Source organism: Phyllostomus hastatus, unplaced genomic scaffold (genome assembly GCF_019186645.2).
Source record: "Phyllostomus hastatus isolate PE091 unplaced genomic scaffold, TTU_PhHast_1.1 phas_contig_34, whole genome shotgun sequence".
In the NCBI taxonomy this organism is placed as follows: Eukaryota; Metazoa; Chordata; class Mammalia; order Chiroptera; family Phyllostomidae; genus Phyllostomus; species Phyllostomus hastatus.
Genome location: NW_025333857.1, coordinates 44,897,681 through 44,920,336, shown reverse-complemented (window position 1 = coordinate 44,920,336; position 22,656 = coordinate 44,897,681). Strand labels below are relative to the sequence as shown.

Below are 22,656 nucleotides of genomic sequence, written 5' to 3'. Positions count from 1 at the left end.
AAAGTATACTTTTTGCTGATCTGACAAAAAATTGGTATGATTTTGATTCATTCACACCAGACGTTATTGTGTTGGGCATAGTCATTTTTTTTATTTGACAGTCTAAGGGAAAAGAGGTCAGTGCACCTGATTACATAGTCAGGGATGGCATGTTTTTATTTATTTATTTTTGTAAAATTTTTGTTATTGAGCTTAGAGAGAGAGAGAGGAAGAGAGATAGAAACATCGATTTGTTGTTCCACTTATTTATGCATTCATTGGTTGATGCTTGCATGTGCCCTGACCCAGGATCGAACCTGCCACCTCAGTGTATTGGGACACGGCTCTAACCAACTGAGCTCCCCAGCCAGGGCCAGGTTTTGCATGTTTTAAAAATTCTTGTAGCACACTGGTTGAAAATTACTGCCGTGGTGTAATGATCAAAATCAGGAAAACAACACTGAAAAATTCTGTCTCACTTAGAGACCTAAGGAGGATTTGTTAGTTGTCCCAAGAATGTCCTTGTCAAAGACCATGCATTGTATTCAGTTGTCATGTCTTTCTAGTCTCTTAATCTGGAGTGATGCCCGAGCCTTTCTTTGTATCACACAGCACTACATTGTTGAAGTGTGCGTGCCAGTTATTTTGTAGAAAGCCCCTCAATTTGGGCCCATCTGATGTTTCCTTGTGATGAGATTGTGCACTTCTGACAAGAATACCACACCAGCAGTGCTGAGTTGTCAGTGTACCAGGTCTGGAGGCACATGCTATTAATTCGGTCCTCACTGGCCACGTGAACTTCGATCACTTTGTTACGGTGGCATCTGCCACTTCTCCATTATGAAGTTACTGGTACTATTTTACCATTTTTTAATTAAAAAGTATATTATGAACTTGAAAAGCAATAGAAATTGTAATGATTTTTTAAAACATATATTATGGGCATTTACTTAGAGGTTATGTAAATATCCTGTTATTTCCTGGTATTTAGCATCTATTGATGATTCTTGCCTGAATCAGTTACTATGGTTTTTGGTAATCTAATTCCATTGTCATTCCTTCTGGGTTTATTAGTTGGCATTTTCCTGTGGGGAAGAGCTTTCCCTTCTCCCCTGTTAATTCAGTGCAGACTTATGGATCCTTACTTTATTTAGTAGCTCATAATCCTTTACTAGGATTATTTATTTTGATGCTGAGACTGTCCCATATTTGGCCAGTGAGATGCCCTTCAGTCTGACTCCTGTGTCCTTTTAAAATATTTGAGGACTTCCTTCTTATTAGGTACAACAAGATGTTCTAGGTTCCTCTTTCTCGGTCCCTGACTGAGCCCTGGAATCAGCCATTTCTCTGACCAGCCCTGGTTGTTTTTAGTAGAAGATGGTATTTAGAAACCAAGAAAAGGCTCCAGGTGCTCACCCTTGTTTTTAAGGGTCATTTGCGTTGCTGTGTGTGCATCTAGTGTCCATGGTGTTCACACCAATTTTCTTTCTCCCTTTCTTTTTTTTTTTTAAAGATTTTATTCATTTATCCTTATAGAGGAAAGGGAGGGAGAAAGAGAGGGAGAGAGAAACATCAATGTGCGGTTGCTGGGGGCCGTGGCCTGCAACCCAGGCACGTATCCCGACCGGGAACCGAACTCGAGATGCTTTGGTTTGCAGCCCACGCTCAATCCACTGAGCCACGCCAGCCAGGGCTCTTTCTCCCTTTCTTAATGATAGACCCCCCACACTGTCTCCACAAGTACTGCTGTAAGGGACAGACTTCTGGAGCAAGTCCTCTATGGACCTGTGTGTGTATATTTATGTTAATTTGAGAGTGCTGGGTACCACCCCTGAATGTCAACCCCTGTTCACATTTTCACCAGTGGAGCATGAGCATCTCTGCACCTCACAAATACTTGGCATTAACCAGCTTCTTAATTTTTGCCAGATGAATAAATGTGCTGGGAAAGCTCTTGTTTTAACTTGCTTTTCTCTGATTACAAATAACATCTTCATATGCCTGATGGCCTTTGGGATTCCTCTCTTGTAAATAGCTTATTCATAATAATCCTCTAGCTGTTTGTTTTTTCATTGAGGTTCTTATACTTTTCTTGTTGATATGCAGGACTTTTTAATACATTCTGGATACTCATCCCTTGCTGGTCTCAGACATCGCAGATATATTCTCTGAGTCTGTCATCTGTCTGTCCACATTGCCCATGTCTTCTGTTTGAACATGACCCTTTTTCTTTGTTCTGTGCAGTCGCACCAGCACTCCTCTTTTTCTGTAACTGTGCTAATACCCTTAGTTCCTCTATCAGGGGTGTCCAACCTGTGGCCCAGCACAAAATGGTAAATTTACTTAAAACATGATGAGATTTTTTAAAATTTTCGATAGTGTTTGTATATTTAATGTATGGCCCAAGACAACTCTTCTTTCAGCAGTGTGGCCCAGAGATGCCAAAAGGTCGGACATCCCTGCTACATTTTAGGTGTTGTGGTATAGCTAAACTCCGCTGGATCTCCTTAGCAAACAGTCAATCTTTATGGCCCCTTAGCCTCTGTTGAATTCTGTTGAGAATGACTTTGCCTCTTAGAGTGTAAGGCCCACATACAAGGCTTTTTTTTTTTTTTTTTTTTTTTTAAGATTTTAGTTACTTAATGTTTAGAGAAAGAGAGGGAGAAGCGGAGAGGAACATCAATGTGTGGTTGCCTCTTGTGTGCCCCCCCACTGGGGACATGGCCTACAACCCAGGCATGTGCCCCAACTAGTAATCAGACCAGTGACCCTTTGGTTCTCAGGACGACACTCAGTCCATTGATCCACACCAGCTAGAGCCCCATATGCAAGTATTATTCATATATTCAGCAAATATATGCTGTAGGTCTATTGTATGTTAAGTACTGTGCTATCACTGGCAAGGTTCAAAGGTTATGAAACTCACCCGTGACTTTTCAGAAGTGGCACAGGGGTTTGAACCCTGGTGTGTGACCTGTTCCTACTACCATGCTGCTTCCCGTGAAAATTGCATTTGCTTCCTGTGGAGCTGTGTGTCAAATTTCTATATTTTTTCTAACAAATGACCTAAGAAGGCGCAGAGCAAAATGTTCTCACACCAGAGGAGGGGAAGCAGTCAGAAGAGAAATGGAGATAAAGGTGCCTCCTGCCATTCTGGCCCCGGGCTACCTGTTGGTGACTGTCTTCAGGCTGAGAGTAGAGTCCTCAGAGGGGGCTGGGGGACTGCCTCAGCCCAGATGGGGAGGTCTTAAAATAAAATACCAGACTCTGTCATTCTGATCCTTTCCAAGGAGTTCAAATCATTCCTCCCACAAGCGCTGTAGTTCTAAGAGGAGAGAGATACAGCAGGATCTTCCTGGGGCTGACATGGCATTTCCAGGCAAGTTGACCTCGTTAGCTCTTCCTGGTAGTGCTAACACAACCGTGGGCAGGCATAGTTTCCACAAATTCCAGCAGAGGGTGGGAGGAAGGGAGAGAGGGAGGAAGAGGGAGAGGGAGGAAGAACGGCTGGATGAGGATGAAAATCTGTTTTGGGGCCAGGACCAAACAAAGCACAAATTCCTCCTAGGACAATTTTCCCCAGTGGAGAAACACTAGGAAGCCTGTTTACTGGGCTTCAAAAGCCTGTGATCCCCAGCACTGTTTCTTGACCTCTGGGCCTTACATCTCTGTGGTTGCACCGTGGGTGAAAACCTTTCACCCACGTAGGGGAGTACAAGAGGGTTAAGGGAAGATAAATGGTGACGGAAAGAGACTTGACTTTGGTTGGTGAATACAATATACAGATGATGTATTATAGTATATAATTTTATTAACCTATGTTGCTGCAATAAATTCAATAAAAAAGAAAAAGAAAAAGAAAAGAGAACCTTTTTGGGTCACCCCAGGACAGAAGTGTACTGTCATGCCCCAAGTGCTCCAGAGGTTTCTCAGTATTCTCTTTAATTCCCCTGCCTCAGAATTCAGGAGCCCTGGCCATGTGGTACAGAAATGCACTTAAGGAGGGTTTATGTTAGTGATGTCAAATAAGATTCATTTTTATGCCACCCAGGATCCATGGGTAGCTCCTAGAACCCTCGGGCGAAAAGGATTCTGAGATAGAATCTCCATGTGCGCAGCATAGGGAGAGTCGAGGGGCATGCATGCTGCGATTTGTCCACTGTGTGGATGTATCCATGAACACGAGAACCTAAAGGATTAATAAGGGGGAAACGAAGGTGGCTTTTTTTGTTGTGGGGGAGGGCACTCCAAGAATGTCCTTGAGGAAGTCTGTCAGTCTCTCTGGCCTTCAATTTCAAACCCTCATGTGTAACCATGGGGCTGAAACACAATTCTGAAGGTTCCTCCAGCTCTGGTCTGCCAGGATTCTTCTTCATTCTGGTTCAAAGAGGATCCAGACTCTTCAAGGTGATGGAATCTGACCATGGCTTTGCTCCCTTAGGTTTAGGCCTTGGTACACTTGGTGACAGGACCCTGGACTGAATGACTGCTTAAGTAAGGGTTTTCTGGTGATCTCACAGCCCCCATCAGAATTTGAGGTTTGGAGTTATCCTCTCAAGGAACAAGTGGTATTTGGTGCAGCACTTGTTTGATGTGACAGTGTGAGGTTTAGATGAGGACATGGAACATTTCATTAGGTTGTCCACTGCCACAGAGTTTGAGTTGTAGGCCTGGAACCTGTAAGAAACTTATTAAAATTGAGGGTCGGGGATGTGTTCATCTAGGTGCTGTTCCTAGACCCAAAGTCATCTTAAGAGCCCAGAAAGGGAAGTGTTTTTGCCCTTGGTGACCTTGTTTGTAGATGTATATTAGGACAGCAATCTAGATTTTCAAGCATTGAAGGCAAAGTGGTTCCCTGCTCTGTTGGTTCAGCAGCTGCTGCTGCTTCTCCTTTTTCTGTTTACGATTTTGTTTCTTTTTAGTGAGGGGTGTAGGGAGTGAGAGAGAGGGAGAGAAACATTGATTGGTTGCCTTCTTGCATGCCCCCAACTGGGGACTTGTTCCACAACCCAGGCATGTGCCCTGATTGGGAATTGAACAGGCAACCTTTTGGTTCACAGGATGATGCCCAACCTACTGAGCCAAACCAGTCAGGGCTCAGCTTCTTAACTCGTGCTGTGGGTCAGCCCGTGTTCGTTGATGCTGCTTTGTAAGAAACTGTCCCAGGTACAAAAATGAATGATACAGTCCCCGCCCTCATGGAGCTGAGGGAGGAAGGAGGGCACCCTCATCCTGAAGGGCTTGTTGTAGCGTCAAGGGTGTTTGGGGCATCTGGAGCAGGGATTACTGACCCAAGGGGCTTGAGGAAAACTGAAGAGAGGATGACATTTGGTTTGAATTTTGAAGGATTGTTATGTTACCAGTCGGTAGGTTTCACAAAGGTTTTTGAGATAGCTTATAAGAATACACACCATAAAAAAGGACCAATATATATAAAATTAGAAATAGAGAAAAAAAATGTTAAGGCTGGGGATGAGTTAAAATGTAGACATTCAGACCATATGGCTCAAGATAGTTATGACATCTGTCCCTTTACAAAAGCCAGAGGTGAAATGTGTTGTTATGTGACATACGTTGTCAGAAAGGAGAAATATGCAGTGGTTCCTGAGTGTAAGCTGTCTTTCTTGGTACCTCACTCTTAAGTGAGGGTTTCAGGGGGTGGGTAGAGGTGGTGCTTAATGAGTGAACCTATATACCAGCGTTTCTCCAAATATAATCCAGGGATCCACATTAAAATTACCTAGAGTGCTTGTTGTTAAAATGCAGAGTCCTGGACCCCAGCCCAAGATGTGGTGAGGAGGACCCAGGAATCTGCAGGTGGCTTCCCCAGGTGATTCTTGCACAGTCTGAGGACATTTACAATACGTGGAAAGGTCACTAGCATTTTGGAAGCAAAGAGGGTAGCAAATGAGAGTGCTTGGCCTTTGTTGGAAGGCGGGGTGGGAATTTATAATCGGGGAGAGAGCAGGGCACAAACAAGACCAGTTCCAGTGAGACTGGTGGTCTGTCACTAGCCAGGTTGTTTTCAGGTCATATTTTGGAAGACCCACAAAGTGTGGCAATTTGGGCACATGGCAGGCCCACTCCTGAGCAGAGGTGGATGGAGAGCAGCTGGCCCCACTGTGCCCAGTTTGTCCAGCTTGCCCTTGGCCACCTGGGCTCTGTTCTGCAGACTTCCTCTGACAGGTACCTTTATCTTTCAAGCAAATACTTTGCTTTTCTCTATGCCCCCAAATTCAGGGGCCAGAGACCACAGATGTGCTCTGCTTCCTGTTGAAAAAAAGATCTCTTTCCCCAGGGTCTAATAAGCGGCCTGGATGGTTAGATGGCAGAAAGAGCAGTAGGTGTGGAAACTGTGTTCGGTGTGCAGCGTGCCTGACGCATATCAAGTAACATTAGAAATAGATTATTCCTGTTTTCTAGCCACTAAGTAATATGTTTTGAAATCTTTATTTTGGGAGACGCTTCCTTATTAGGAAAGGGATGAAGGAGGAAGTCACATTTCTTGTCCTTGGGTTATATTTTAAAATATTTATTGTTTAGTTTTAAGGCTCTACCCAAAGGGATAAAGAAAAATAGCATGGTAAGAACCAGTCTTGAGTGGTCTAAGAAGGCTTCCTAGGGGTAGTGATGTTTGAGCCGAGGCCAGGCAGCTGTTGGATTGGTGATGACTAAGTCCTTGGAGAACTCTGGAGAGCTTCTCTTCCCTGAAGGACCAGAGGGAAGGTTTAGGATGAGCCCTGTGCAGTAGATGGTGCTTCTCATTTCTAGTCTAAGGGGCCACAGGGGGGTACCATGAATTCATGTGACCACTGCAAATTGCTGTCATTCCCAAGCCTGGGGATTTGGTAGTACCTGGCTCAGCTTCCAGTGCATATCTAGCTCTTGGAAGATGGGTGCAGAGAGAAGTGGCCCACCCACAGTGCCTGTGGAGCAACACTGTAGTTGGGGAGGAGAGAGCTTGAAGAGGGGCTGTGCCATGTACTGTCAGGACTGAGGCGTGGCCAAGGAAGACGTTCCAGCATCCCAGCTTTCCTAAAATCATTTCCCAAATGTTTGAATTCACTGCTCAGGAAAATTTAAAAAGAAACTGAGGGGCTTGACCCATGGCTTCCAATCCAGCACCAAAATCAATTGTAATTATTTCATAAAAACAGGACATCTTAATATTTAAAGAGTAAAGTCTCGATCTTAGAGGAAAGGACATTCGGATACATTGGTTACACTTAGCTAATGAAGAACCACCTACACTCCCTTGTTGCCGTTTTGTCCAGGCTGGTGAAACATTGTCACTACCCAGCACCTGGCCAAGGTTTGTGTCTGGAGCACTGGCTGTCAGTTGGGAAGCAGTGACTCGCATGTTCCAGCCTGTTTTGCTGGGGCTAGAGGATTCAGCTAGTCTAGCTATCAAGCAAGTGAGGCAGGGAGTCTGTGCTGGGTTGGCTGTAGATTGGAAGGGCTTTTGATGGAGGATCGTGTGTGTGTTTGGGTTTGCTGTGCTGAGCAAGGGAGCAGTGGAATTTGTCTGAGTTGAGCTCACACATTGAAGTTATTGAGCGACTTACACGCAAGGCCATGACCTGGGCTCCCAGCTGAGAGGCCCACGTGGCAGGGCTTTAGCTGGGAGAGTGAAGGACAGGCTCACATCTGCTCATCTGCTTACGTAACCCTGCTTCCCAGCTCCCAGAGCCAAGAAAACACACAAGCCAGCCCAGCGGGGCCGAGGGCCTGTGGTAGCACACACCGTGCGCCTCACAGCAAGGGAGCCTTGGCTTAGCCTGAGGACTGTGACGAAGCCTTCCATCCTTTGCTTCTTCCCCTCACCTCTCCCAGAAGCCTCGAGCAGTGGCTTTGAGACCTGGTAGCTCTGCAAGGTTCTGGGCAGAGCTGGTCACTGCCCTCCTGGAGTCTGAGCTCTATGGATTTTCTCACTGGGACTGGGCCAGGCAGATAGCAGAGGACAGCCCCTGCAGCGTGGCAGATTTACAGGGCATTCAGGGGAGGCCACCTGGCTGGCACTGGATCCAAGAAGGCATTCTGTTCCAGGTCTGGAGCTGCCATTGACTGCTAGGTGCTACCCACTCTCAGAGGTGTGATGTGCAGTATTCTCAGAGCTGTGGAGGCTTCACAGAGAGAAGGTGGGGAAGGAATTGCCAGAGTGGGCAAGGGGGGTAGGATCCAACCGTCAGTGTGCTCTCAGTCCGTTGGAGACATGATAGGGCTTGCGAGGGGGCACAAAGACAGGCAGGCGAGTGAGAAGAGGCTGTTCAATGATAAGGCTCCACACGAACCACTGGAGGAGCCAGTGAGGGTGGTGGCAGATAAGAGTTCTTCTGGAGCAGGTTGAATTCCAGTCCTTGCCATTTATAAATGGGAAACCAGTATGCTGAAAGCAGATGGTGCTTGCCTAAAGATAGATCATCCAGCAAAACACTGATGGAGCTGAACCAGGGCCCAGGCATCCTCTCTTCTGTCCCAGAAACCTCAGAACCACCTTTCTGGAACTCCTGAAAGGGGAACCACTAAGACCAGCCTGCAGGTGTGTGCTTCAGAAAGCTAGGCAGCGCAAGTGTGAATTCCTGTCTTCTGGGCTGGTTTCAGAAAATGTGAGCAAGTCAGTAGGGTGACAGTCCAGATGCCTCTTGCGTTCCTGAAAATGGGGTTATGTTTAGCAATATCTTGAGCAGCAAAGGTGCAGTGGGGCTGGGGAGTTTGCAGATGTTGTGGGGCCCTCTGAAGTGAGAAGAGACCAATGACAGATCTTTTCTCATGTTGTTCACGAGTGCACTGTGCAGCAGGGCCTCCCGGAAGGCGTCGTCCGGGGCACTGTGCAGAAGGGCTGCTTCCATGGCGTGTGAGTTGTGGGAGACCCTAAGGGCCCTCCTTGCCTGAAAGCCCCAAGATTTGTGAGGATGGGAAGATCATCTGTCTGTTGCCCAATGTGCACAAGCAGAATCTCCTAGGCTCCTTGTTAATTATCCACTTAGGTCCTTCCCAAGATTTGCTGAGTCGGCTCTCTAGGGTACAAGTCTGAGATTTCATATTTTTACACACTGCCTCAAGTGATTCTGATGGTAGTTTTGGGGAAAAAAACAAAAAACAAAAAACAAAAACACTCCAGGGTTAGCCCTTACTTAGACCGAGAGCCCACTCCACTGATGGCACCCTTCGAGACCGGAACCAGTAGTCAGGTGAGGGACTGATCTGTGAGACCCCTGTCCCTCCAGAGAGGGAGGTGCATGGCCAGGAAGGCACCAGAGCTTTGGTACCTTGAGGCTTCCCTCCTGCCCCCAGGGGATCTGCTCCTTGAGCTCTGTGGTAATGAAGGAGGGAAAAGGTCAAGGCCACATTGGGGCTTTGCTGCTAAAATTCTGGTCTCTCTTTCAATGCAGAGTTGGCTGTTACAAGAAAGAGGAAGGGCATTTCTGGCAATGGGAAGAATGTGGTCATAGGCCTGATTTGTAAGAGTGGGAAGGAGGTAGAGCTGAGGCTGAAGGGCCTTGTTGCCAAGTTAAGAGATTTGGCCTTCCCGTGTAACACGGCCTTAGAGCCATCGGAGGTTTTAGTGGGAGAGTAGATCAGAGCTGTATCTCAGAAGAAAATGAGTGGGAACAGGTCCCATGATGGTGGAACTGGGTCAGCATGGGAGGGCAAGATGGTGAGTGGAGTGCAGTAGGGGACTAGGGAGGGGTTGGGGGGAGGAGGAGATGGTGAGTTTGCACCTGTGGTTGCGCCAGAGAAGCAAGAGTCCCAGCTTTCTTGGGCTGTCTCATTTTAGGAGAGTGAGTGATCTCTGGGGACAGGGGCACTTGGAGAGCCACATATCATCGCTAAACAGGTGACAGGGCTGCACACTGGTTCTCACGAGCATGTTTCACGTGAACTTGCTCTGAGTTTGTGGTCAACGTTCTCGCCTCTGTTCTGTAGGTTCCTTCTTTTGTTCTAATGACGAGTTTGCTTTATAGGTAAAGGTGGTTAGGTTACACTAGAGTAACAATAGTCAAAGTGTGCCCCCTGATCAGATGGCACAAAGGTTACTGTTCCCCAGTAAGTTTGGGAGAGGGTGGGTTAAGTAAAGTGAAGGGGTTTCTGGATTGCACGGCTTCTCAGAGCCTGTGACATATGACTTTCCTGAGGCAGGATTTAGCAGGCAGAGTTCCTATGCTGATGTGGCCAGGGACATATTTTTCCACTGAGCATCTTGCTGGGAATTAGTGTTTCCTGGAACCCGCTTTGAGAAGATCTGGCCTACAGGGAACATTGGGGACCTGGGCTCAATGACTCCGTCCCAATCCCCTGTGTGTCCCCGGGCCAGTCACCTTCCCACAGCACTCACCATCTCTGCTGCATGAGGGGCCCTCCCCAGCAGCTCTCTCTTAGCTCCACCTGTTTCTGTTTAGGAAACAAGGGCTTCCAGGTCTGTATCAGGATCCTGACCTTCGCCTTTCCCTCTTCCTAACTTGCCACTACCTAAAAGTCCACCATCCACATCTCATCAGTTTTTCATCTAAGCCAAAGGGCTCTCCAATGGACTCATTCTCCTCTGGAGCCATGTTCTTCCAGGCCAGACACTTTGCAGGCATCCCTGACTTTTCCTCCCTTCTTTATTTCCTCTGTTATTCCTTCACTCCTTAATTTCCCTAAGCATTCTTCTCTGATGTTCTTTCTAGCTGTTTTCTTCTCCCCTTCCCCCTTGGTCTCTTCTGGGGTCTCATTTCCTCCAGCCCTTCCCATCAAGTTTGTTTCTCCTGTGCATCAACCCATGAGACATGGCTCCATGGCTGCCTTTCTGATTTTCTCAACACTGAACTCTCCGATGCACACACACATGTGTACATGTGCACACTCACACCCCTTGTCTCAATTAGGCTAAGTTCAGAAAGAACCTGTCCAAAGCCACATGTTGGGAGGTGGCAGAGCTAGGTCTCAACCTCAGGTTTTCTGAGGCTGTGTTTTCTCTGTGTTCTCTGATCCTAACAACAGCCCATCAGGATGTCAGAGCGAGAATTGCCCCATTTTCATTATACAGTTGGGAAACACAGATTCTGAAGGTAACGTGTCCTGCATAGGTGAGTGCTTCCTGGGTGACCAGCCATCCAGGTCTGCCTGATACGCGTTTCCTGCAGTGGTTGGTCACACTATTGCTAGATACAGTATCTAGTGCAGGCCATGAGTGCCTTTTCCATGGTCCTGCTGCCTCTCAGGAAGGGCTGTCTCCTGCACTCAGGCTATCTGACACGTCTGCAAAGCAGGGAGCGAGTCCTGTGGCCTGCTAACATCTCCTTCCCTCCACCCCTCTAGTTGGGCCCCTGCTGATCGAGTTTAAGGCGCCTGTGGACCTGACGCTTCTGGCAAAACAGAACCCCGAGGTGAAGGTGGGTGGTCGCTACGCCCCCAAGGACTGCGTCTCTCCTCACAAGGTGGCCATCATTATTCCATTCCGCAACCGGCAGGAACACCTCAAGTACTGGCTGTATTACTTGCACCCAATCCTCCAACGGCAGCAGTTGGACTATGGCGTCTATGTTATCAATCAGGTGAGGTCTGGGAAGATGGGGCGAGGATGGGTGTGTGTGTGTGCGTGTGTGCGTGTGTGTGTGTGTGTGTAAATATGGTACAGTATTTGAGAGTAATGAGTCTAGAAGGAAAAGAAGTGATTTCCCAGGTATGTGACATTTTAAAACTCAGTAATAGTACCTTCTTATCTTAATGAGTGTAGATAAGCTAAATGACATACAGTGTACTTGCTTGTCACTGTTTACTCTTTTAGGCAAGGGAAATTGCTAGGATGTTTTACTTGGTTTTTGTTTTTTTTTTTTTTGGAAGTAGCCTTCCACCAAAATTGAGAGAAAAATAATAATTCTAATTCTTTCCATATAAACACCGATTACTTTCTGTCTCTGGGTAGCTCTGTGTGTGGGTATTTGTTACTTTTTAAAAAAAATCCTCACCCAAGGATATGCCCAGCAGTGTGAATAAAGAGGCTAGAAGGAAAAGAAATGATTTCCTGGGTGTGTGACATTTTAAAACTCAGTAGTAGTACATTCTTATCTTAATGAGTATAGATAAGCTAAATACCATACAATGTACTTGCTTATTGCTATTAACTCTTCTAGGTAAGGGAAATTGCTGGAATACTTTGTTTGGGCTTCTGGTTCTTTTTTCTGGAAGTAGTCTTCCAACAAAATTGAGAGAAAAATAATAATTCTAGTTCTTTCTAAATAAAGCACTGATTACTTTATGTCTGTAGGTACCTGTGTTTTTTTTTTTTTAATTTTTTTAATCCTCACCCAAGATATGCCCATTGATTTTATTATTTTTGGAAGGTTTTATTTACTTATTTTCAGAGAGAGGAGAGGGGAGGGAGAAAGAGAGGGAGAGAAGCATCAATCAGGTGCCTCTCACATGCCTCAACCAGGGATCTGGCCTGCAACCCAGGCATGTGCCCTGACTGAGAATTGAATTGAACCAGTGACCTTTTGCTTTTCAAGATGATGCCCAAACCACTGAGCCATGCTGGACACGGCATGGCCATTGATTTTAGAGATGGGGGAAGGTAGGGCGAAAGAGAGGGAGAGAAACATCGATGTGAGAGAGAAATACCCACATGAGATAGTAGTATCCATCCCCCAGGTGTGCCCCAACCAAGGACAGAACCTACAAGCCAGGCACGTGCCCTGAATGGGAACTGAACCCACAGTCCTTCGGTTTATGGGATGATGCTCCAAACAGCTGAGCCACAGCAGCCATGGCTGTATTTTCCTTTTAGAAAATAAAAACCCCCATTTAGATGTCAGACTTTTAGGCAGCTTCAAATTTATCCAATTTAACTGCTTCTTCTGGGGTACTCATAGGATACATGGACATCTCAGCTGGGGCCAGTGAATAGGGACTTTAAGGAAAAAGGAGCCTTGCATGTTCCTAGAGATTGAGATGACCGTTGGGTAGTAAAGGCAGCAGAGGTTGTAGGGCCAGATGTTGGAGCTGAGTCTGTCAGGAAAGAGCAGAACAGCCCCATCTATGAGGGAGCGGAAGCTCAAGGTTGGGAGAGCAGGTGACTGTTTGAGTCCCTTGGCCAAGTGAGGCACAGACCAGGGCCCTGAGAAAAATCTGTCAGCAAGATAGCTGTGGGTCACTCACCGTAGAATAATGTTGGTGAATGTAAGAGTGAGTTAGTAAATGCCAGACCACTTCAATCCAACAAGTATGTGTTTAAGAAAAGCCGTGTCACCAAGGAACTCTTGTGTGATGCCAGTGAGCACATGTTGATTATAGTAAGATTCAGGAGTCCATTGTTAAAGCAATGGCAGTGAGTGCCTGGAAGAGAAAGCCACCATCACCAGGAACCAGCAGGAAAAAGTACAAATCATGCCAGCTGCATCTCCTTCCTGTCTTTGATAGTTATCATGCCAGTAGATGAGTAATACACTGTAGACACAGTGCTGTTAGATCTTACTCATCAAGGCATCTGATGGCCTCCGACAAATCTTCCTGAGCAGCAGATGGACGGCTGTGGTCTGGATTACATCTGAGTTGCATTAAAATATATATTTGCATAAAGAGGGTAGAAGAGTCAGTGATGATGCTGAGCTTTTGAATTTAGGTGACTGAGGTCAAGGAAGACTAGAGGGGATGTGCCAGTGCATAGATATGTTAAAGTTTTGGTGAATGTAAGACTTTCCTGTTCAATTACAAAGTCAAAACAAATATTGGACCAGAGAAATTTAGCCACCGTCTTAAATTCCTATCACTTAATTTATACAGATAATCCTCAGGTTTCAAACAACAGATTTTCGCATGTCCTATACCAGCTATCTGCTCCTACCTGCCCCGGTCCACACTGGCGGAAAAGCTAAGCAAGCCAGCGTGGACCAGTGACACCGCCGAGCTGCTAACACTAGGCACTGCCTAAGTCGGGACTTTTCTCAAAGTGTGCTTTCCAAAACAGAGAGCCGAGGCCGGATGCCTTGGAGGGGTGCTGGACCAAACACTGCGAGGCAGGTCTCAGCACACGGTGTTGCCTGAGCTTGTTTGTCTGGAGGACGGTTTTCCAAGAACCATCTCAAGTAACGACTGTTCTGTGGGTCACACTTTGGGGGGAAGGAGGCAGCCCCCACCTCTTTACTTTCGCTAGGATACCAAGAACCCCAGTTCTCCCTCCCTTTCTTATCTTTCCCACTTGCAACTCAGCGTTGGAAATGCTTTCTTTCTAGTTTTTCAAACATATATATGTCTTTTCCCCCCTCTAGCCTTGTCAGTATTATCTCCCCTCCCCACCACCCCACCCGTGTCTTTTTGCCTCTACATCTTTTCCTTCCTTAAGAGAATCTTAACTTTCTACATTAAGAGAGTCTTTCCTCTTTATCTCCCTCTCCCCATGATAACTTTTTTTTTTTCTGTTCCAACTCCACCCTGGTTTCTTGGAAAAATACAGCCTGATTTTGAGATAACCAAGACTAAGGAGAAACTTGGGTTTTGCCCTACCTTTCCAGTAAAGATGATCTGTCTCACAGTTATAAAGAACAAACACAGAGTGGTGACAGGAAACCTAAACCTTTGAAGGAAAGAGGCCAAGGGAGAAACATTTGCATCATTCCCCCATTTGACTTAGAAACTCCTTGGGTTCTCTGTTTGATAGTTGTTTTAGACAAGGAGAGTGAGTTCAAAGCATCTGCCTTTGACCTTTATGTACTGTTGAGCAGATAGGCATCATTAGAGCCTCTTGTGTCTCCTGTCTCAGACACCCTGCTCTCATTTTGACCATTCATCCCCAGCCCCATTTAAGATTAGAGAGAATGAATGCTTAAAATAGGAGGGGCCTCAGACATCTAGTCCAGGGGTTCTCAAACAGGTTATTAAGAACAGAACCTCTATCCCCTCACTTCCCCTTCAGTCTTTGCTGGGATTTGCCTGGACCCCCAAGGCCAGATTGTGTGAAAATGTCTGCTCTACTTTGCAGGTGGAGAAACTGAGGCTCAGAGAAGGGAAGTAGAAAGTCATATAAATGCCAGTAGTGCTGGAGCTCAAACCCTGGGCCTGATCCCTAGTGCCCACTCACTGCATGCACAGTAACTCTCCCCTCACGGCCACTCAGTCCCTCCTCTGAAGAGCTTCTCGAAGCTGGCTCTCCAGGGCTGGGAGTGAGCTCCAGCTTAGACTTCCTGGGTTCTTGCTGTGCCTCTTCCCAGCTAGTGACCTTAGGCTTGAGTTCTTCCATTTGAGCTCAGCTAAGTTCCTCAGTTTCCTCATCGGTGGGACAGCAAGGTTTGAGTGTACCTACCACATGGGGCTGTGAAGCACCTGGCACATGGTGAACCCTTAGTAAACATTAGCAGTTACTGCTATGATCTGATTTTCTTCTCCCCAGCCCTCTTCTGGCCTATTTTCTCTACTCAGTATTATGGTAATAAACTCTTTACTGCTCTCCTGCTCTGTCCCCACTCAGTCACTCAGTACCAATGTCAAGACTCTCCCTCTCATTCGTGTGGCTTCTGTGGGGTCAAAGGGTAGCGGATAAAGACATAATACAGAGACCTGTCAGGTAATGGAATCTCAGGGGATGTAGATGCCATGTCAAGCCTACCTGCTTCTTCGCAATAGGGTTGTGTCTCGAGCTCCATCCACAGGGGGTGACCTTTCACAGGCTTTTGTGGTTCCTACCCCATCCATATTAAGCTGTTAACCACCCTGTTTTGGTTTAGGCTCTTCCAATCACCTGAAGAACTTACACCTCACAATAAGTGTTGGGGTGGGGCGCGGTTACCAGTTGAGATGGAGTACAAGCATTGCTGTTTGTCCTCAGGTCTTCTGCCCTAGCCCTCCAGTGTTTGAGAATCCCATAAGAGTGCTGGCACTGCCAGCCCTTTGGGGCCAAACGTGCCGCTCTGAGCCACAGAGGTCCCACCTGAGGTCCAGCACTAAACACTGACGCAGAAGTGTACTTTAAGACGTCATAGCAGGTGGGGTGGGGTGCTTACTACACTTTGTCATACTTTAATGAGGAAAGGAAACTAAAGTTACCCAAAGTGAAGGGAAGACAGGTTGCCACCTGGCAGCACCAGCCCTAAATACACACAGGATGTTTGTGGGATTAACCATCATAAAAGTTACCCACAGGTGAAGAATGGAGGCCCAGCTGGCCAGGTGAGTTTGTAATCATCACAGCAGCCCTTTGTCCTACAGCCAGCGCCCAGGACTGGTCTCTCCAAGTCCATTTGCATATTTTCTGGCACCTCTGATTCACTCAGTCGCCCAAGATCTTTCTAGTTCTACCATGTCACGCCCTCTCTTTAAACCTTCAGTATGTCCCCAATGCCCAAAGGCAAGGGTCTGCAGAATCTGAAGCCCTGAGTTCGGCATCCAGGACCCTCTGCAATCCAGCTCTGACCTATCTCCAGCCACTTCTTCCTCAGGCTTCATTCACACCCTGTGTCACAGTGATACTGGGTTCTTCATCCTCACCCGGTTATACTCTGCTCCTGCCTGGTGTCTGTGCTTCTGCTGTCCCCTCTGCCCTGCTTGCCTGCCTTCCCTCCCCTACCTGCTCTCTTCCTGGCCATCATTTAGCCACCCCGTTCCAACCTTATTAGCTCCACGAAGCCCCAAGTGGAGCTGACGTCTCCCTGCCTGCTGCTTGCAGGCCACTCAGCGCATCCCAGCGAGCCATGAGGGGTGATCGCCTAAGTGCGTGCTCAGCCCAGCCAGTGGCCCCTGGACTTGCAGCTCCTGGGCCTGACTGCCTCTGTCTCCTTGACCTATGGCTCTAGGTGCTCAGTCAAGGTTTGGAGCACAGAGTCACTCCCTGTGACTCCTGCCCTTGTACTTGTACTCCTCTCAGGACCCCTTGCTCCCCGTTCTCTAGTGAGGGCAGTGCTTCGTGGAGGTGAAGCCTCCTTTCTCAGTCAGGCCAAGTCACAATCCTTGGGAATCTGCCCAGCTCCTCCCCGGGGCTTTTCCCCAGAGTTTTCTGCTCCTTGTTGGCCAGAGCAGACTGCCTAGGACACAGCCCTTGGGGTGACCTCCCTTTCCAGGAAAAATGCAGAGTACTTACTTTAACCCTGTGGTGGCTGTTTATGGTCATGAAACTCTACAGTTCTGGTCCTTTGGACTGAACATCTTTCAGGGTCTCACTTTGAATTTTGACCCTGACAACCTTCCGGTGAGGCAAATGGTTATTCTCATTGTTCTTGCTGAGGGAAGGCTCCTGAAGGTAAGTATCTTCCTTGGGTCCTGTGATGGCTGGGTGGTGCAGCTGGGATTGGATAGAGATCACATGAAGCCTAAGGAATGCCTCTCTTCCCCTCACTGAGGAGCAGGTCCACCTCCACATGGCGCTGCTGTCCCACTGGGTCATGGGGGGAGGGGGAACATGCCTTTGGGGTAACAGCCTCAGAACCCTCTGTGAGGCTTGCCTAATTATCATGCTAACAGGTAAGCCCTGGCCTGAAAGGCTGGGGTGTGAGGGAAAGTAGAGGGGGCCCTGGCTTTCTCTGGCTTTGGAATATTTTCCATCTGTGTACTGTTGTGAGATGGTTCCAGGCTGCTTGTCTGGGATCAAGTGTGGGCAGGTTTGGAGAGAGTCCTTTGTACCTTCAATGAGTAGAAGTATCTGTCACCATTCTCAGAAGCTCACCTCTGTCCCTGGGCCAGCCAGCTGGTTCCTAAATGAGGTCCAGATGAATTGGGGTAAAACAGACTCATGAGTCTGCCCATTACTGAGGAGAGCTGCCTGGGCCTGTGACCCCCACTGGTTTGGTTTCTATCCTGACCGTCTTTTTACTATCCCCCATCCCTGCCTTAGATTTCCTCTGCCGTCAGCGGCCAGACTGAGGTGTGTGGGAATGGGGCTCAGAGGGGCGTGGCTGATCCTGTCCTGCAATACCCCCTCCTTTGAGCCCTCAGACTTTGGGGGCCCAGGAGGGTTGTGGGAGGACTGGGTATCTGTGCCCGTCACCGCTTGTGCGCTGCCCTGTGATCGGGCACCTGCTGTGCTGTGTTTTCACCTCTCTGTCCCTAGTTTGCTCCGTTCTCCTGAGGAATGTGTCAGAGCACTTACAGGTACTCACAAAGCTGGGGAATTGCCTCCCTGGACATTTTTCTGAGAAATGCCATTTTCTCTGCTCACCCTTAACTTCAGGACCAGGAATAACGACTTACTAGGAATTAGCCTTTGCTCTGGAATGAGGGTGGTCAGAATGGGCCCCTTTTCCTTTACAGCCTTAACATTTGCCTTCCTTCCTTACCTGCCTTGCATCCACCTTCTCTCTCTTTTTTCTTTTTTTCCTTCTAGTGGGGGCCTTTCTCCTTTACTTGTTCATTCTGTTTGTAGTGAAGCCCGCTGAAGGAGGACCTTCTCTCTGGTTTGCTTCTTACTCTGCACTACCTCCTCTTCTGTTCCCTCCACCTCCTACAGAGAGAGGAGTGCCGACCTAACTACTGCTGCGACTGCCACCACTGCCGCCGCCGCCGCCACCACCCTGGTAATGTCCACATGCCCCCAAGTCAAACCCAGAGCCCAGGCCCTCCTGGTCAGGGGGAAGCTGTGTCATGTGCCCATGTACCGTCCTTGGGCCCTATGGTCTCCCAGGCCAGGCTGTGGGCTCTGTGGGCTTGTTTGGAAATGCCAGCCTGTTGTGCAGAGGTCTAAGAGACTTTGCCTTCTTAAAATTAAGCCATAGTTAAGTTCATATTGTATGTATATATACTTTTGTATCTGCTTTTTCTTAGTTCTATATCATCGGCATCTTCCCATGTTATTTCATAGTCTTCATAATCATCACTTTCCGTGTCTTCATAGTTGTTGAGCATACAATTCTACCATAATTAATTTAGCCATTCTTCTATATTAGTAGGCATTTAGATTATTTCTACTTTCTCACTAGTGTAAATAATACTGTAATGAATATCTTTGAGTCTAAAATCTCATTCTGTGTTTGCCTCTTCTGCATTTAAGTTTCCCCAGGCTAGATTTTTAGGTACATTATGTGTTTAGAAATAGTTTAAACATTTCTGTGGTTCTTAAGATAAATGAGAAATTGCTTTCTAAGAGAAGCCTTTATTTCCTAAAGTGTTGCTCTGCAGAAAGTGCCTTGGGCCCAGGGAGAGAGGCAGACATCCTGCTAGGGCTCCTGTGGAGCTGGGTTTTAAAAATTCTCTGTGTTCACGTCACCCAGAATTGCTTTGGGGCTGTTCTGTTAGTTCAGTTCTCTCTGAAGACAACTAATGGCGTCTGACCCGTGTTCCAGCCTGGCAGGGGTGTGCTCACTTTTGTGAGTAATTCCTTTGTCAAACAAAGAACTGCCTTCTCAACTCCCTGATCCTGAAGGACCCGTTTCTTTCACTCACTGAGTAAAAAGCTTAAGTCTCAAATCTAAGGGGTTTTTTGTTGTTGTTTTTTTGAGGCCTGTCCAAGCTCCATATTATTATGGTGAAAAACCAGAAGCCCAACTGCTGTGAAATCATGGATAAGTAGATATTAGCCCTCCACAAACTCATTTGTATAACCCCAGGCCCGTCCCAGTTATCTCTGGAGATCACCTCTTAGCCTGTCTACCATCCCATGGTCCACACTTAGACCTGTACATCAGTCCTGCACAAGACTGCCCAGTCAGAGATTTCCCACCACGCACTCTGCCTAGGCCTTTCCTCTTGGTGGCTGAGAGTATTTCAGCAAACGTTTCCACGGACCACTGACCTGCATCAGGATCCATGGGGTTGAGAGCCTGGGGATAAACTGTGGGCAGAGGGGAGCTGCTTTGTGATGGGCTAGGGCATGTGAACTGGAGCAACGTTGTCTCTCCCATCACATAGAAGTTCTGATTCTTTGGGAGTCTTGGCTTTGGATTGATGGTTCTAACCATATTGCTGCTGTGTCTTTTTGTGGAGGAGGGTCCAGGTGTCCTCATTCCCGAGCCATCATGGTCTGGGGACATGTCTGCTGCCGAGCACACATGGGCCTGACATCAGGGAAGGCAGGGTGGTTTGCGGATCGTCTAGAGACTGTTAGAACTTGGACAAGCAGAAACCATGGCTTTTGGTAGTTGCTTATCTATCCTCTGTTGAAATGAGGGGAAGAAGGCTGCCCTTTGATTAACCACAGTCAGCATTTGCCTGGGAATTGGACCATACTCTCTCCATACTCTGGTACCCATCCAGAAAGGCTCACAAAGACTGCTTGCAAGTACAGTGCACATGCCCAGGGAGTAGGCAAAGCATGAAATGGGGAAGCCGAGGGGGATTTCCAGTCAGGATGGAGACATAGGTAGACATGCATTGCCTCCTTTTGCAACCATACAAATAATTACAACCAGATCTCAAAACTAATAACATCCAGAACCATCAGAAAATTGAGCTGTATGGAAGTCTGACAACTGAGGATTTAAAGAAGACACATTCACCCATTCAGGTAGGAAAGAAGGAGTCACAGAGATGGGTAGAGAGGTAGTGTGGCTCGGAAAGGCAGCAGTGGCAGTGGTGGAATGGACAGGAGGGATACCTTCAGAGTAAGTGAGCAATCCCAGCCCCAGGCCGCACAGCCCAGGGTTCCAGCACTGGGAAGATAGATCCCCATTACCTCTGCCTGTAAAAACGAGTGGAATTTGGGGTGGTGAAAGAAAATTCCAGATATTTGCCACTTTAAGAGCTAGCACAGTCTTAGAACATACATAAATTCACCCACTCTGGGGTTCATCACTGGAGCAGCAGCTGGAAGGGTGCCAGTCGCACACTGGAAGGGGGTGAAGTGACTGGAAATGGGGCAAGCACTGGGTGAACTGTCAGGAGCAGGTGGTGGCATTGCCTCCTCTCCACGCCCTCCCCACACAGCCACAAAGTGGTGAAGCAGGTGCCCTGCCCTAAATCTCCACTCCAGACAATTTACAGATGCCTTTTTTACATAGGCCATGCTACTAACATAGGGAGTAAAATTAGCAGCTCTACCTAATGCACAGAAACAAACACAAGGAGGCTGCTAAATCGAGGAAACAAAGAAATATGGCTCAATTGAAAGAACGGAACAAAACTCCAGAAAAAGAGCTAAGCGAAACAGATAGCCAACCTACCTGATGCAGAATTCAAAACATTGGTTATCAGACTTCCAGCCAAAATGGAGGTGTAAGTAGACTTGCTTCATGTCCTTGCACAATCATGATAAAGATAACAACCAATCTAAAAACAAAAAACAACCAGAATTGCCAGAAAATCCAACTGTATGGAAGTCCAACAACCACGGATTTAAAGAAGAAACACTCATCAGTTAGGTAGAAGGTGGAGAGGACACAGTGTGGCACAGCCAGAGAGTGGCAGCAGTGGCCAGTGGAACAGGTGGTCCTGTATTCATGTGTGGTAGATAAAAACCAGGAGGGACACCTGGGGAATGAGCAGTCCCAGCCACAGGCCAGACTGTGCAGCCCAGGGTTCCAGGGCCTGGAAAATAAAGTTTCATAACCTCTGGCTGTAAGAGCCAGTGGGGGTTGGGGTGGTGGAAGAAACTGCCAATCTCTCAGGACAGTCTGTTTAAAGGGCCCACAGGGTCCTAGAATGTATGAAATCCCACTTGGAATCAGCACCAGGGCAGTAGCTAAAAGAACACCAGTGGCTTACGGGAAGAAGTAAGTCATTACGAGAAATGACTGGAAATGGGACAAGAGCCAAGCAAGGGATATTGTTCCCTCTCAGACCCCTCCCCTACATATAGCACCACAAAACAATGAAGCAGGTTTCACTGCCCAGGTGAACACCTAAGGTTCCGCCCATTACAATGTAGCATGTGTGCTGACATGGGAAGTCAAAGCAGCTTTACTAATACATAGAAACACATGGAGTCTGCCAAATTAAGACTAAGAAATATGGCCCAAATGAAAGAACAGAACAAAACTCCAGAAGAAGAACTAAGCAAAAAGCAGATAGCCAACCTCTCAGATGCAGAGTTCAAAACATTGGTGATCAAGATGTTCACTGAAATGATTGAGTACGGTTGCAAAATAAAGGAAGAAGTGAAGGCTATACAACGTGAAATAAAAATATACAGGGAACCAACAGTGAAGGTGAGGATACCTGGGCTCAAATCAATGATTTGGAACAAAAGGAAGAAATAAACATTAAACATTCAAGAACAGAAAGAAGAAACAAATTTTTAAAAAATAAGGAGAGGCTTAGGAACCACTGGGACAACTTTGAATGTTCCAACATGCAAATCATAGGGGTGCCAGAAGAAGAAGAAGAGCAAGAAATTGAAAACTTACTTGAAAAAATACTGAAAGAAAACTTCCCCAAGTTGGCAAAGGAAGTAGACATACAAGTCCAGGAAGCTCAGAGAGTCCCAAACAAGTTGGACTCAAAAGAGGTCCACACCAAGACACATCATAATTAAAATGCCAAAGGTTAAAGAGAGAATTTTAAAAACAGCAAGAGAAAAGTAGTTACCTACAAAGGAGTTCCCTTAAGACTATCAGCTGATTTCTCCAAAGAAACTTTGCAGGTAAGAAGTATTCAGAGTCATGAAAGGCAAGGACCTACATCCAAGATTACTCTATCCAGCAAAGCTATCATTTAGAATGAAAGGGCAGAGAAAGTGCTTCCCAGACAAGGTAAAGCTAAAGGAGTTGATCACCACCAAGCCATTATTACAGGAAATGTTAAAGGGACTTATGTAAAAGAAAGGAAGATCAAACCATAAAC

The 22,656-nt window shown here is 47.0% G+C and overlaps 1 protein-coding gene across 1 annotated transcript in view; it reads left to right on the top strand.

Moving 5' to 3' along the window:
• B4GALT1 (beta-1,4-galactosyltransferase 1) overlaps positions 1-22,656 on the top strand; it is a 50,053-nt gene that overhangs the window by 15,781 nt on the left and 11,616 nt on the right. The window contains exon 2 of the mRNA XM_045840605.1: positions 11,281-11,516. Coding sequence (XP_045696561.1) covers positions 11,281-11,516 — 236 coding nt within the window. The remainder of the gene's footprint in view (positions 1-11,280; positions 11,517-22,656) is intronic.